The sequence below is a fragment of the Myotis myotis genome, unplaced genomic scaffold, assembly GCF_014108235.1.
Source record: "Myotis myotis isolate mMyoMyo1 unplaced genomic scaffold, mMyoMyo1.p scaffold_m19_p_4, whole genome shotgun sequence".
NCBI lineage: Eukaryota > Metazoa > Chordata > Mammalia > Chiroptera > Vespertilionidae > Myotis > Myotis myotis.
The window spans coordinates 10,427,692-10,442,523 of NW_023416346.1; the positions used below are offsets into that span (position 1 = coordinate 10,427,692).

At 43.2% G+C, this 14,832-nt stretch overlaps 1 protein-coding gene and 1 pseudogene across 3 annotated transcripts; both read right to left on the reverse strand.

Annotated features, from left to right (window-relative positions):
• Positions 1–246: 246 nt before the first annotated feature.
• Positions 247–3,898, reverse strand: LOC118654299 (annotated as a pseudogene).
• An 867-nt stretch (positions 3,899–4,765) lies between these two features.
• On the reverse strand, positions 4,766–14,557 carry LOC118654557 (BTB/POZ domain-containing protein KCTD12-like). 3 transcript variants are annotated; one of them, XM_036305930.1, is made up of 4 exons: positions 14,446–14,557; positions 13,399–13,533; positions 12,546–12,730; positions 4,766–5,805 (listed from the first exon to the last, which is right to left on the reverse strand). In XM_036305930.1, exon 4 carries the CDS (start codon positions 5,797–5,799, stop codon positions 4,921–4,923), a length of 879 nt encoding a protein of 292 aa, XP_036161823.1. In that variant the 5' UTR covers positions 5,800–5,805; positions 12,546–12,730; positions 13,399–13,533; positions 14,446–14,557; the 3' UTR covers positions 4,766–4,920. The 3 variants fall into 3 exon arrangements, with proteins under 3 accessions (XP_036161823.1, XP_036161822.1, XP_036161824.1); XM_036305929.1 differs by lacking the exon at positions 13,399–13,533; XM_036305931.1 differs by lacking the exons at positions 12,546–12,730; positions 13,399–13,533.
• Positions 14,558–14,832: the final 275 nt, after the last annotated feature.

Below are 14,832 nucleotides of genomic sequence, written 5' to 3' on the forward strand. Positions count from 1 at the left end.
TAGGGAGAGAGGCACTGAGAAAAACAAACCTATCTTGGTGAGGAGGTGGAGGGAGAGGAAACACACTATGGGAGATGTGTAGAGCTCAGAGTAGAACACAACACAGAGAGGCAGGTCCATCCAGTGAGGAAGAGTACTACCTCCCACTTGGGGGCCTCCAGGCCCACGGCCCATTGGTCACAAGCTTTCCTTTAGGAAACAGAACCACATCCTCTGCCCCTGCTTCTGGCTGCCTCACTCCCCCTCTCAAAGTTTGATTTTGAATTGTGTGGGCTGTGTGGCCACAGAAGCCTCGGAGGACTTGCAGAACACCTTCAGCATGATGCCAGGGTCCACTTCAGCAGGAGGGTTGGACGAGGCAGCAGAGTTCACCCTGTGAGGCAGCTCACTCTCCTTTATCACTGAGTGGCTGGCACGTAACCGGAGCAGGATGGGCTGCTCTGAGGTGATAAGGTTCCCATGCGTGTGAAGGTTGCACTTATTGGTTTCCCGTCCAGACACCGGTTGTTATATTTCTTTCCTTTTTTTTTTTTTTTTTTTGTTAATCCTCACCCGAGGATATTTTCCCATTGATTTTTAGAGAGAGTGGAAGGGAGAGACAGAGAGAAACATCAATGTGAGAGAGATACATCAATTGGCTGCCTCCCGCACGTGCCCCAACCAGGGCCGGGGATTGAGCCTGCAACCAAGGTATGTGCCCTTCACCAAGAATTGAACCCAGGGCCCTTCATTCCATGGGCCGATGCTCTATCCACTGAGCCAAACCAACTAGGGCTGTTATATTTCTTATATGCGGTGATGGGATCATCCTTCTTCTTTATTTATTTATTTTTATTTTTTTTATTGATTAAGGTATTACGTATGTGTCCATTTCCCCCCTTCCCCCCTCCGCCCCCCACTCATGTCCTCACCCCCTGTTGTCTATGTCCATTGGTTAGGCTTATGTGCATGCATACAAGTCCTTTGGTTGATCTCTCCCCCTTACCCCCGCCTTCCCCTGCCTTCCCTCTGAGTCTGATGGTCTGATCGATGCTTCTGTGTCTCTGGATCTGTTTTTGTTCATCAGTTTAGGTTGTTCATTATATTCCACAAATGAGTGAGATCATGTGATATTTATCTTTCTCTGACTGGTTTATTTCGCTTAGCATAATGCTCTCCAATTCCATCATCCTTCTTAAAGACCATTTCTGCTGCCCCAGAATGGACCAGTCGAGCCGCTTCAGGGCTCCACATACACAGACATCTTAACAGTATCTTCCTTGGTGACTCTAAGGTGCAGATTATTCACAGTCATCTTGGTGCCTTCCAAAGTGCTAACAATGGGCTCAGCAGACAGCAGCTCTTCAGGGAAATCCTCCTGGTTCAGTAGTGTCCAGGACATGTTGGTCAAGGCTTTTGTTCCAAGCGAGAAGAGGAGAGCAGGAGTTGTGTATGCATCATTCTGAACCACTTTGGCGAGAGGGAGGGCATTGGCTATGGAAAGCTTAGAAATGCTCGGCTCGGGCATGTGGTGGAGTAAGCTGCCTGAGGCTGGGAATTTCATCTGTTTACTAAGAATGGGAACTGCAACGTCATCATCTTCATCCAGGCTGTATAAATTCTGTTTGACCTAGTGATTATTGACAATGTTATCCCTCATTCCAGCAGGATGGGCACAAGGTGGTTCTGAAATTTAACTAGTTTTAACAGAATTTCTGGAAGGATCATTTCTTTTCTGTAGTATCAACCAGATTCAGTTTCTGGTGCCTGCAACACAACAGCCTTGATAGAAAGTCACTTATAACATTAACTATAGTTTGAGCAATTATTTATAAACATCAACCACACTAGTGGCTCTCAAATGAAAACTAATATGTAATTATTTGCCTACCCAGTGAGATATCCCCTTATTTAGCCTGTGAGCCATCCTATGTTCTACCTTCTTAATGAACTACACAATCTGAGAGATTATTACAATTTATTCCCTCTGGTTCCCCCATTACTTTATTGCTAGGTGATAGGAGAGTAATCTGATTGGGCTAATACAATTATAATTTGAAGAACAAATGATACAGTGTTTTGGAATTAATTTGAACCCAAGAGGACAGTACATTGATGACAGAATAAAAGTGAGTAGAGCAGTAGTCCTGGTTCTAAATTGGGTTACAAATCTTCCCTAAGTACATTTCTAAGAGGCCGAGCCTAAGGCATGAAGCACCAGGTCACCGTTGCAAATCTCTCTAACCTTATGGCTTAACTGTGGTATACATATAACATAGGACAAAAGATAGCCTCCTCTCTACTGCACAACAAAACCACTGAGGCCTGGAGCATACCAGAAATATGTCGGGGGGAATATAGCTATTGGATGTATTTAAAGAAAACTGAAAGTGGACTTATTAGCTCACTTTTTAAAATATTAGATTAACAGTGCACGAGGGATATAGGAACCGTAAAAACCGTAAGAATGGTACACAAATGACTGAGTTTGGGACACACCTCTCTATAGCATCTAAAATGTTGCCCCTCCAGGGCACTAACTTATCAGAAGGGTATTAGCAAAGCTAGATTGGAAGATCATGAAAGGTGACCCCTGACCACATTAAAAAATCATCACTTCCATGAATAGTCAATCCGGACGCTGAGACCTTTGGAAATATTCATCAATGAGTCTTTTACATGTTATACACTTACTGTTTACTGTGTGTCAGGCATAGGGAGTAATCCATCTAGAAATGTTGATAATAGTCCTTTGTTTGGTTGCCGACACTCACAGTGCCTTCCGCCCATTCAGACTCTCTCTCTTAAGCCACGGCTGATTGGGATTTTTTGAATTAGGGTGTCACTAAAGAAGTTAACTATGGAGAGAATGGCTGAAAATTCATGCTCATGGAAGGGCTGACATGTCTGTTTTATGGCAGGTACAAGCTGAGAAAAAGGTGATCCTAAGATATAGAGAGAAAAATATACAACTGACAGATTCAGATGACCAAAGGAGAAGTCAAATGCCCTCTGACAGACAAGATAGAACGTCAGTTCCTGATATCTCCCCCAGATCATTTGAAATTTGATTGGACTTCATTTTTTGTCCTTGCACTCAGCAGGACAGGCGCATTTATAGAATGTCCACCCAGTCACACCCCTGACACATGTACTTTTTATTTTTCTCAAGACACATTGAATGGGTTTTAGTTCCTTGCAACCCAGAGTCCCAACTAGAAAATAAATCAAAAGATAATAAGTACAGTAGAGACATAGAGTAAATGTAAGGCATCAGGGAAGAAATAAAGGAACCTGAATGCCATTTGATCATTGACTTGCTGTAAAGCTACTCAGAGGAGATAAAGTTTTTTGAAAATGAGCCCTCAGTTTCTTTTTCTTGACTTGCCTCATATTCTTCAGCAACCTAATAATTTGTATCAATCTAAGGTGTTTTCATATGAGGGTTTTTCTTTCAACCTGTATAATAAAGGTCATTAGTAGGGATTCCAGAAGATAATTTTTTATTTCCTTTTTCAAAAGTTCACCTTCTGTTCATCTTCCTCCTATTTCTTCTCCCACTCCCACCCCAGACACACACACACACACACACACACACACACACACACACACACTCCACCAAAAGTTAACAGTTGATATACATCCAAATATTTGACTTAGTGAAAACCAAGCTACTACACATATGTATTTGTAGAAAGAAATTCTTTGCTTAACCTTCTCTTAGCTACATGCTTTTGTGTTTCAATTCTAATAAATAAAATGATATTTTGATGCAGTCTTAAAGGAGCATACCTACTTATGCCTGTGTAATAGTCATGATGCTCACCCTCACTCTCCTTTCCAAGTAAAGGCAATTTAAGTGCTAAGACTCTTACTCTTGGCATTAATTACTTATGTTGGCTGCTTTTTTTACATCCATATTCTTTTTCTTAAATATATTTTATTGATTTTTTACAGAGAGGAAGGGAGAGAGATAGAGAGTTAGAAACATCGATGAGAGACAAACATCGATCAGCTGCTTCCTGCACATCTCCCACTGGGGATGTGCCCGCAACCCAGGTGCATGCCCTTGACCGGAATCGAACCTGGGACCCCTCAGTCCGCAGGCTGACGCTCTATCCACTGAGCCAAACCGGTTTCAGCATACATCCATATTCTAATAAGAATAATTAATAATCATAGAATTGATTGGCCTTTCTATGAACCTCCTGGAAGATGCCTGCCAGTTTCTTCCATTCCATCTGGACAAAAAGAATAGCAACAACAGTTTACAAAGCATATTCACATTTACTGTAGGGGTATCGATTTCAGAACAAGTATAAATGGAGCTTTCTTTAGGAGCATACAAACAGCAAGGTATATAAGCAATTTTAAGATATGGTGCTGAGAACTAGTTTGGAAACCATGGCTTAGCATTTCTCAGCTAACTAACTAAATCTTGTGGGTTTATCTAACTGCATTCACTCAAGAAATACACCTCTACTATTTACAGCGATGTACATGCACATATGCCTACGCATTGAATACTTTCCATGAAATGACATCCAACTCCACAAGCCAAGGCCGGTTGGAAGCCAGATAGGATGGAATGTGTAAGAAGGACATTACCAACAAAAGTTCAAATGGTGAAGAGAATGGCATTGTCCAAGATTTGTAGATCCAAAATTAATCTGTTTATTTCTAAAAGGTATAGCTGCACAGGAACAGAGGAGAGAGAGAGAGAGAGAGAGAGAGAGAGAGAGAGAGAGAGAGAGAGAGAGAGAGAGAGAGAGAGAGAGAGAGAAAGGAAGGAAGGAAGGAAGGAAGGAAGGAAGGAAGGAAGGAAGGAAGGAAGGAAGGAAGAAAGAAAGAAAGAAAGAAAGAAAGAAAGAAAGAAAGAAAGAAAGAAAGAAAGGGAATTCGCTGTTTGGTTTGTATTTTCTGGGTGATTTCTTTTAAGTGTCACTCCCGGCAGAAAACATATTCAGTGTAAGAGGTCCAGATCTTGTCATCTGTCTGGTCATGGGTGATAGTGCAGGTGCCAGTGGAATTGCATGCTACCATGTGAAAGCCAGCATCAGCTAGTTTGTCAAAGGCTTGTTCCAGAAAGTTAAACTTGAGGTAATATCGAGAAGTGTACCGCTCAGGAGGACGGTCAGGGTCTCTGCTCTCATTCAGAGTATCTCCAAATACTTCTTTGGCCAATGAGATCTTACCACACACCATGATTCGGGCCACGCGGCGGAATTTGGCATCTGTTTGGCTATCCCGACCCAGAGTATAGGAGCCTCGATAGCCAATAGTGATGAAACCTGCCTTCTTGAGGTCAGAGCCAGTATTTGCTGTCAGAGCTGGAGGGTTATCAGGGCCACTAACTTGGATGTTATTCCTTGAAGAGAGATTACATGCGATGTCAATGTTGGTGGGAAGCTCTTCTAGATCACTTTGGCATAAATCATTGGCAACTGAGTTGATCATGTTGATTTTAGGAGCCAACATCTTCACTAACTCTGGTAGCTTGAAGTATTCTGCTTCTCTCTGGAGCCGACCACACTCTGGAAAGTGGTCAGGAAGCACTAGTTTCCGGTCTCTCATGTAGTCTAGCACATAGCGAAAGAGGAAACCATCCCGGTCTACAAAAAACCTCCCTTTGTTGTCCTGGATTAGGGAGCAAGGATTCTTTTCACTGAACATTTCCCAGAGCAGGGAGCCAGGAACACTGACCAAAGTAGGATAGCGAGTGATGTACACCTGACCACCTACATTGAGTTCAACAATCTCGGGAAAATGACTGAAATCCTTGCTTGATTTGGTACAACTTGATTTCTCTGGCATGGCCATATTGATCTGCAGAAGCAAAAGACATTGGTTCTAAGTAAAAGTTTGCAGTATGGGGGTTCTGTTTATAAACAGAATTTAATTTTCTGCACTCATACACATTATATACCAAGAAAATCAAGCAAACCATTATCTGTTTTTAACTTGAGAATGGCAGAATAGAAAAATCGCACATAATTTGGCCTTGCAATTATATTTTTAATGTCCTTATGAATGTTGGGTGTATCAAATGATCACAATCCTCAATTCATGGCATGTTATCGTAGTCCATGCAGGCACTTTCTTGTGGTGTTTGTTTATTTGTTTTGGTTATTCTATTTTACTCTCAGTCCATTCCCATTCCTGTCCCTGGTCCCACCATAGGCTGCCATTCTGATGTTTAGTGTATATATATTCTGTGCATATATATTCTTGATGTTATTGCATTTCAGTCTTCATTTATACATATTTATACACTTTTCACACTCAGCACTATAGTGCTCAAATTCCTTCATGTTGCTATATGTATACCCAATCTCCTGCCTCTAACTGTGACATGATACTCCATGGTATGTACCCACTATGTTTTACTATCTACTCTGTCAGTGACAGACACCCAGATTGCCTCTAACTCCCTGCTCCAATTTACACTCCTGCACATGTTTCCTATGAACCTGTGAGAGAACACATTTAGGCTATATAGCCAGCAGTAGTATTTCTGAGTCACACTGTATGCATATACCTAATTTGACTAATCAGTGACATATTGCTCTCTAAAATGTCCTTTGTCTGCATTCCTACTTAATCTTCACATTCCCACCATGACTTGGCATTATCCAGATTTCTAAATTTTGCCATTCTACTGGGTATAAAGTGATACCTTGTTGCAGGATGAGAAAATTAATTATAAAATAAAGAATATAGGCAACTATCGTAAGACCATAACTTAGTACCTTCTCAAATGTCCACTCATTCCTCACTTTTATATCCCAACTTCTGCCCCTACCATTTTACTAGAACCACTGTTTCCAACAAAAAACATGGTGTGCTCACCTTTCTTTGCTCCCCATTCTCCTTTATTTCTATACTAGAGTTCTGGTGCACGAAATTCATGCATGGGTGCAGTCCCTAGGCCTGCCAGTGATCAAAGCATGAGCGCCTGGCGTGGAAGGGCAGGTCTCAGCTGCTCTCTGGGCAGCACCTGGGCCCCTGGGCCCCCACATGGCCCCCTCAACTTGAGTCACAGTGCCCGAGTCCCCACACAGAAATGCAGTGAGCATGGCCAGGCACTGTGGGCTGAGGCAGTGTGGGCCTCTGAGCCGCCCAGTGGTGCCACATGGAAGCTGAACAGGCAGTGCACTCTCTCCCAGCCGGCCTCGCAGACCGGCTCTTGCACGAACCCACAGGAAGCCCGACCAGCCCCTGCAGTCCCAGTGGCTGCAGCCCAGCTCACCTGGAAGAGGACATACGGGTATGGGGCAGGCTCCTCACAGGCTCCTGGCACCTGAGCGCAGCGAGGAGGGGGGGGGCCTTCCTTGGTGTGCAAGCCCTGGTGTCCCAGGGGAGGGTAGCAGGGGGAGTGAGAGCGAGCTCGGTGGACACCCTGCATTCTCACTGCACCTCCGTCTCCATCACCCCGGCCCCCAGGTAGCCAGTGAGAGGTCGCAGCACGTCGCTGGCACCTGCCATGTTCCACGCTGCCCCCTGATGGTCAGCGCACGTCACAGTGAGCAGTCGAATTCCTGGTCTCCGAGTCAAACTCCCAGTTGACCACCACCCAATGGGACAATTAGCATATTAGGCTTTTATTATATAGGATATATAGGATTATAATATGCAAACAGACTGAATGGCAGAATAACTGAACAACCGAACAACCAGTCACTATGATGTGCACTGACCACCAGGGGGCACGTGTGGAACATGACGGACATTGGCAGCAGGTGGCAGAAAGCAGAACATGGCGGGCATTGGCCACGGTGGAATGGTGGAGCAGGTGAGCGGGGGCACCAGACCAAGGCGGGGCACCAGTTGCTGTCATCGGGGCAAGCCTCTCGTGGTTACTGAAAATTCTGTGCTCCTGTGCACTGTGGTCCCTCCCAGCGCTTACACCTGCTGCTGGCACTGGCCCCACTCGCACCTGCTGCCAGCACTAGAGCCACCACTCGCACCTGCTGCCAGTGCCCAGTGCCGGCCCCAATCACTCCATCTCCCCTTGCTCCTGAGGGGCAATTGGGGTTGGCAGCCGCCTCTCACACCCGCTGCCAGTGACAGCCCCGCTCACACCCACTGCTAGCGCTGTAGCCACTGCTCACACCTGCTGCTAGAGCTAGAGCCACTGCTTGCACCCACTGCCAGTGCTTGGCACCAGTCCCGATTCCTCGGCACCATCAGGGGGTGCGAGTGGTGGCTGCCAGCCTCAATTGCCCCTGAGAGCTTCTCCACCTTCCTGTGCTCCTGAGGGGCGATTGGGGCAGCAGCCACTGCTCGCACCTGCTGATGGCACTGGCCCCACTCACACCTGGTGCTGGAGTTGGCCCCAATCACTCTGCGCTGTCAGCGGGTGAAAGCAGGGCCAGTGCCATCAGAGCGTGGGAGCGGCGGTGCTGGGAGTGGAGCTGTTGGCAGACAGGGGACTGGGGGCCATTGTGGGAGGGGCCGGGCAGGGGCACAGAGGATGGGTTGAGACCCGCCCCTCTCCCCACCACAGCCTTGCAGCCCACAGTTACTTTCAAGGTGCATGAATTCATGCACTGGGCCTCTAGTACTATATAATAAAAGACTAATATGCAAATTGACTGAACAGTGGAATGATCGGTCGCTATGATGCACACTGACCACCAGGGGGCAGATGCTCAATGCAGGAGCTGTCCCCTGGTGGTCAGTGCACTCCCAGAGGGGGAGCACCACTCAGCCAGAAGCCCTGAGCCAGGCTCAGGGCTGGCGAGTACAGCAGCAGTGGCAGGAGCCTCTCCTGCCTCTGTGGCAGCGCTAAGGATGTCTGACTGATGACTTAGGCCCACTTGGGCCTAAGACGTCAGGACAAATTCCCCAAGGGCTCCCAGACTGCAAGAGGGCCCAGGCTGGGCTGAGGGACCCCCCCCACCCCCACCCCTGAATGCACAAATTTCATGCACTGGGCCTCTAGTTGTCCATATTAGGCTTTGTTGAGCATCTTCTTACCTCCCAGTCAATTCCAATTGCATCTTTGCCACTGGCTTATCTTGCTTCTCAAACCATCCTAAACTGTGACTGTGCAAGCCTCAAAACTGTGGGGTTTTTTTCTATCTAATCTCTCCCTCAGAGAAATCATCCTTTTAAGCTTTTCCAACTATTACATTTACATATATGATTACAAAATGCTAGCCTTTCTCATAAGCTTCAGTTCACTATTGGCAACTGCTTGCTGAGTGTACCAGCAGTACCTTGAATTCATCATTTTCCAAACCACACTCATGTATGTGAAAGTGTTTTTTAAAATCTAAGTTATTTTTGCCAAACCGGTTTGGCTCAGTGGATAGAGCGTCAGCCTGTGGACTGCAAGGTCCCAGGTTCGATTCCGGTCAAGGGCATGTACCTGGGTTGCGGGCACATCCCCAGTAGGAGGTGTGCAGGAGGCAGCTGGTCGATGTTTCTCTCTCATCGATGTTTCTAACTCTCTATCCCTCTCCCTTCCTCTATGTAAAAAATCAATAAAATATATGTTTTTTAAAAATCTAAGTTATTTTAATAATCTTTGTTTTATTTTTCCAGCCAAAATAGGCCATATTTTATGATTTTTCCCCCTGGCAATAATATCACACTTTTCCCAGTCTTCAACCTGGAGGTTTAGAAACTTTAGAGTCACCTTAATGACCTCATGTGTATTCCTCACTAACCTAGAAATTATTCCTTTATGATGTCACTTGCATATACATATTACCACTGCCACTTCTGTTCTTCACTCTGCACTATTTATCTGTCCATCTCTAGCTGAGATCCATCCACATCTGCCCTACACCCTGCCCCAACTTCCAAAATATATCCTACATTCTATTACCAGATCAGTTGTTATTATATCACCTTCTTCCCTGTTTAAAATTGTCAGTGACTCCACTTTGCCTAAAGATCAAATCTAAAACTCTTATCCTAGAACTCAAAACTATCTATAAACGAGTTCTTTTCTCTGATTAATGATAAGAATACCTAGCACTGCATAGGACTTACTATGTGCCAGGTATTGTTCTTAGTCAATAAAGTGGGTACAAATATTATCTTTATTTTTCTAATGAAGAAACTGGTAAATAACTTGCCCAATATTAAACTTGCCCAATATTAAACTTGCCCAACATGAATAAGTGTCTCAGGTGGTATACAGACTCAAGCAGTAGGACTCCAGTGTCCATGTCCTTAATTGATTGTATCTGTCAAGACCTCTTTACATCTACAAAAATGGTGTGGGTATTATTGCCTGTCTATAATATGTTAGTTTTTGTTGCCTTTGCCCATACCTTTTCCCTTCTGGTCCTTGGCATCAAGGATCAATTCAAGTCTCAAGATTAAGCTCCTCCTCGTATTCTTTATTAAACTTGAAAATTTCATTTCATTTTTTACTCTTTGGTTTTCTACTCTTTTACATAATATAATAACAGTAGTATTAGTAACATAGTAACAATAGCTTACATTTAAGAAGCACTTACTATATGCCAGTCTTTTGGGATCTATTTTTTTTTAATGTATTTTTATTGGTTTCAGAGAGGAAGGGTGAGGGAGAGAAAAATAGAAACATCAATGATGAGAGAGAATCATTGATCGACTGCCTCCTGCACGCCCCACACTGGAGAGCGAGCTCACAACCCAGGCATGTGCCCTGACTAGGAATCAAACCTGGACTTCCTGGATCATAGGTAGACATTCAACCACTGAGCCATGCCGGCCTGGCTTGGATCTCTTTTAATGTGATGACTCAGTTAATATTTCTAATAATCGAATGAAGAAACTATTGCAATTCTCATTTCTCAAAGGAAGAACCAGATGCAGTTCATTATAATTCCTCATACAAACTAGTGTTTTTAGTCTGTACTTACTAATTCACCCTTCACACGATAACTAGAATTATCTTTCTCAAATGCAAAACTGATTATGGCCTTCCTTGTATAAACACTGCCAAAGGCTTCTCAAAGTCTAGAGAATGAAGTTCAAATATATTTAATACAGTATATGAGAAGTTCCACACTGGTCTTTGCCTTATTCCTGGGCTTTGATTCCAACTATCTTTCCCTTTGATACCCCCCAAAATGACTCTAAACTTTAGCTACTGAATCTAAACCCATCAGACTCACCCACTTTTTTATTTCTACATTGCTTTAACTTATGATTCCTTCTGCCCAAAATGTCCTCTTTTACTCTACCTACCCCAACCTCCCTGTTCCTTCTTGAGAAATGTTATAACATAGTGGCTTTGGGAAGGTCTGAGTTTTAATCCCACCTCTGCCATTTACAAGCTGGGTAACTTTGGACAAATTACTTATTCTCTATGAGCCTTGATTTTCTTATTGAGAAAGTGGATATAACAAGATTCATAAGATGAGGAGGAAATCATACAAAGTATAATGTATTTGAAGTACTTAACACAATGCCTATCATATAGTAAGTATATACAGTGGGGCCTTGACTTACGAGTGTCCCGACTAACGAGTTTTTCAAGCTATGAGCCGTCTCTCGGCCGACTTTTTGCTTTGAGTTGCGAGCTAAAATTAGGGTTAAGAGCCAGCTTCAGATACCCCACCGCTAGTTGGTGCAGCGAACGTCACAGTGAACGCCACAACATCAGCCCAGCATCACGTGTCATTGTAATGGTGAAAACTGATTTGACATACAAGTAATTTGAGTTACGAGCTCCGTCACGGAACAAATTAAACTCGTAAGTCAAGGCCCCACTGTAATAGATGGTGGGTTACACTGGCTCCCTTAGTTTATCTTGGGTCAAGCAATGAAAGATCCTTCATTTGGTTATGGTACTAGAAGTCTTATAATGATTCATTAAGATTCTGCTAAAATAAAACACCCTGTTGAACTGCCCACCCCCCCCCCATCCCTTCATATCCTTTATTATTGCTTCAGATTGGAAATATCTCTTAGAGGACTTATTATACAGCACACAATAATTATTTATATGCTTGTCCATCCCAAAAAACCTCCAAGTCACATAGTATCTTGACTTAGAAATCTCTGGATTCCCAGCACTGTGAACCTAGTAAGCAGTGAGCTTATAGTAAGCAATTATTGAATGACTAGAGGCCCAGTGCATGAAATTAGTGCACAGGTAGGGTCCCTAGCAGCTGCTGCCTGCCTGCCGGTGCCTCCATTCCCCGGCTGCCGGCTGCTGGCCAGCCTTCCTTCATTCCACGCCACCCGCTGGTGGTCAACACACGTCATAGCGAGCAATTGAACTCCTGGTCCATCAAACTCCTGAGGGGACACTTTGCATATTAGGCTTTTATATATATAGATGAGTAAACCACCAACAAACAAATGTGATATCAATTTCATTCCTTTCATAATTCCAAAGTATAAATCCATTTTTAGAAATTCATTTTGAGTAGATGTGTGAATATATAAACCAGAAATATACATATACTAAACCTTGCAAATTTCTGAATGCAAAAAAGCTGTTATATACTCCCTCTAAAAATAGTAATAAAAATCAAAGATAGTTGTTTCTCACTGTAGAAAAAGATCATTTTATAACACAATTAAGCAGGTGAAAAATAGTAGTGTAAAGTTGATACCTTCTTATTTCAGATTATTCTTTCTTGATGCTTTAAAGTTACTTTCTCTACTCAAGTCAACTGATGGTTTAAAATCTTATGAATCAGAGTCACGTTCAGCTTGAGGAGTCAAGGTGGGTAGTTTATTTTGCCTCTCACGTTAGAAGAGGATTTTTAGCTAAATCCTAAGGACAGAACCTTTATTTCTGTAGGAAGAAGTCAAAAGGGAAAAATTTAGGACTAGAACTGCAGTATATCCTTAACTGCCACACCCCTGTGGCACAACCACAACCATATTTTAAACCATAACTAGAAATTTTACTCTAGCCTGCCTGGCGTGGCTCAGTGGTTGAGTGTTGACCTATAAACCAGGAGGTCACGGTTTGGATTCCCGATCAAGCCACACGCCCACATTGCAGGTTTGGTCCCCAATGGGGGGCATGCAGGAGGCAGCAGATCAGTGATTCTCTCTCATCATTGATATTTCTATCTCTCTCTCTTCCACTCCATTCCTCTCTGAAATCAATAAAAATATATTTTAAAAAAGAAATTTTACTCTGAAAGGCATTCATAAAACTACTTTTGAAAGCTAGGAATTTCAAGTTGTTTTAAAGTAAAAAAATGGAGGCGGCTCTCCCAATAATGAAAATATGTCCAACTCAAAAGAGCCTCTGGTGTATTATCATAGCATGAAATCAGGAAGGACATTTCCCAAACAGGAATATTTCTCATCTGTTTTGCATGTATTTTAATGTAAAAATATATTTTGCATATAAAAGTCTTTAAATATTTTCCCTTCCTTCCCCCATCCCAGTATTTCCTGTTCAGCTAGCTTACTGAAGAGGAAGCCAAATAATTGTTCATTCAATCTAACCTTTCCTCAAGTCTTTTCAATGTTTGTTTGGGATACAGCCCTGTAATGTCTCATTTTTTCCCTCCTGCACATAAACCTCAGGCTGATAATGGCTTGTGGTTAGCTGCTCTCAGTAAATCAAAGAAGTAAAAATCTCTGCAAGGAAGAAATGAAAAGAGAAGATGTGAAAGGTAAATAGTTTAAATCAGAGGATGACATGTTCAACCCAGCTGTATGCTCCAAGCCAGGAAAAGCTGAACTTTACGTTTCAATGTTTCAAAGACACTGAAGAAAGTAGCTAGTGCATCACTTGCTTTTGTAGTCAAAGAATCCTTCAACCAACATTTAGTGTTTTTAAAAGAAAAACAAAGTCAGATATATCAAAACCCCTGATTTCTACCTGAAAATGAGAAGGATGCATTTTCTAAGGAAATGAGTTCATAAATGATCTACTTCCAATTTTATTAGCCCTTATAGCTCTGTGTCCTAATATCGCCTCTCTTCTCTCTTCCCCTCTTACTTTCTCCTCTTTTGACCAGTCTGCATTAAAAAATACACTCGCTTATAAAAATGAACCCATCAGTGTTCATTTGAAATGTGGTCCCCACCTTTTATGTTGTTCCAGTTCAAATTGGTTCAAGAAAGCAAAGTAGTGACAGCCGAACTGGAAGTGTAAGCAAGAGGAAACAACAACTCTAATAAGAATTAAGAAAGTGTCTTTTCCTACTTGAAGGAGAAAACCCTCCGCAGCATTCCTAGCCCCTACAAGTGGCTTGATGGATGGCTTTTTGTCTGTTCCTAAAATGAAATGCTAGTACCCAGATGCTTTAACAACTCAAACTAAAGACAAACAACCAAATGATGAAATGAAATGTGAATTTTCAGAATTCCCTTTCAGGGAAGAAACTTGCCTGCTTGTGGGTCTCTAGGCAGGTTTCACATCAGTCCTGTCTCAGCACACAGAAAGAACACACAGTCATGCACATCCCCAGCTCAAATGCAGAAGCTCCAGAATTCCAGAAGCTGTGGGCTGGAAAGGAAAGGTAAGGGGGTTAATGGAGTAGTTACCTTGAATCTCCAGCCACTCGAATATTGCCAGGCACAGCCTCAGTGCCTCTATGCAAGCTTGGCTCAACTTGTGAACTGTCTTCCTGCTCTCCTCCCTTGCCTTTGCTGTGCGCTTGAGGCTCAGTCTGAGTTTCCCCTTTTAACACTAGGAAGTCTGTAGAACCTCCCCTGCTGCTATGACATACTTGGCTCCCTCCCCAGACGGCCTCCCAGATGGAAAAGGCAGCTTGAGGAGGAAGCAAAGTTCAGAAAGGGAGAAGATTGGTGGTGGTGATGTTAATAAAAGAATATCACTTGGGGATAAGAGAAATAATTTTCTGACCTTTGGTGACTCAAAAAGAACAAATAAGCATTTAGCAGCTGCAAGTTGTTTTTTTAAACTAAAGA

What these genes read in the sequence shown, in the direction of transcription:
- LOC118654557 (XM_036305931.1), bottom strand. Translation starts at nt 5,799, where the DNA reads ATGGCCATGCCAGAGAAATCAAGTTGTACCAAATCAAGCAAGGATTTC.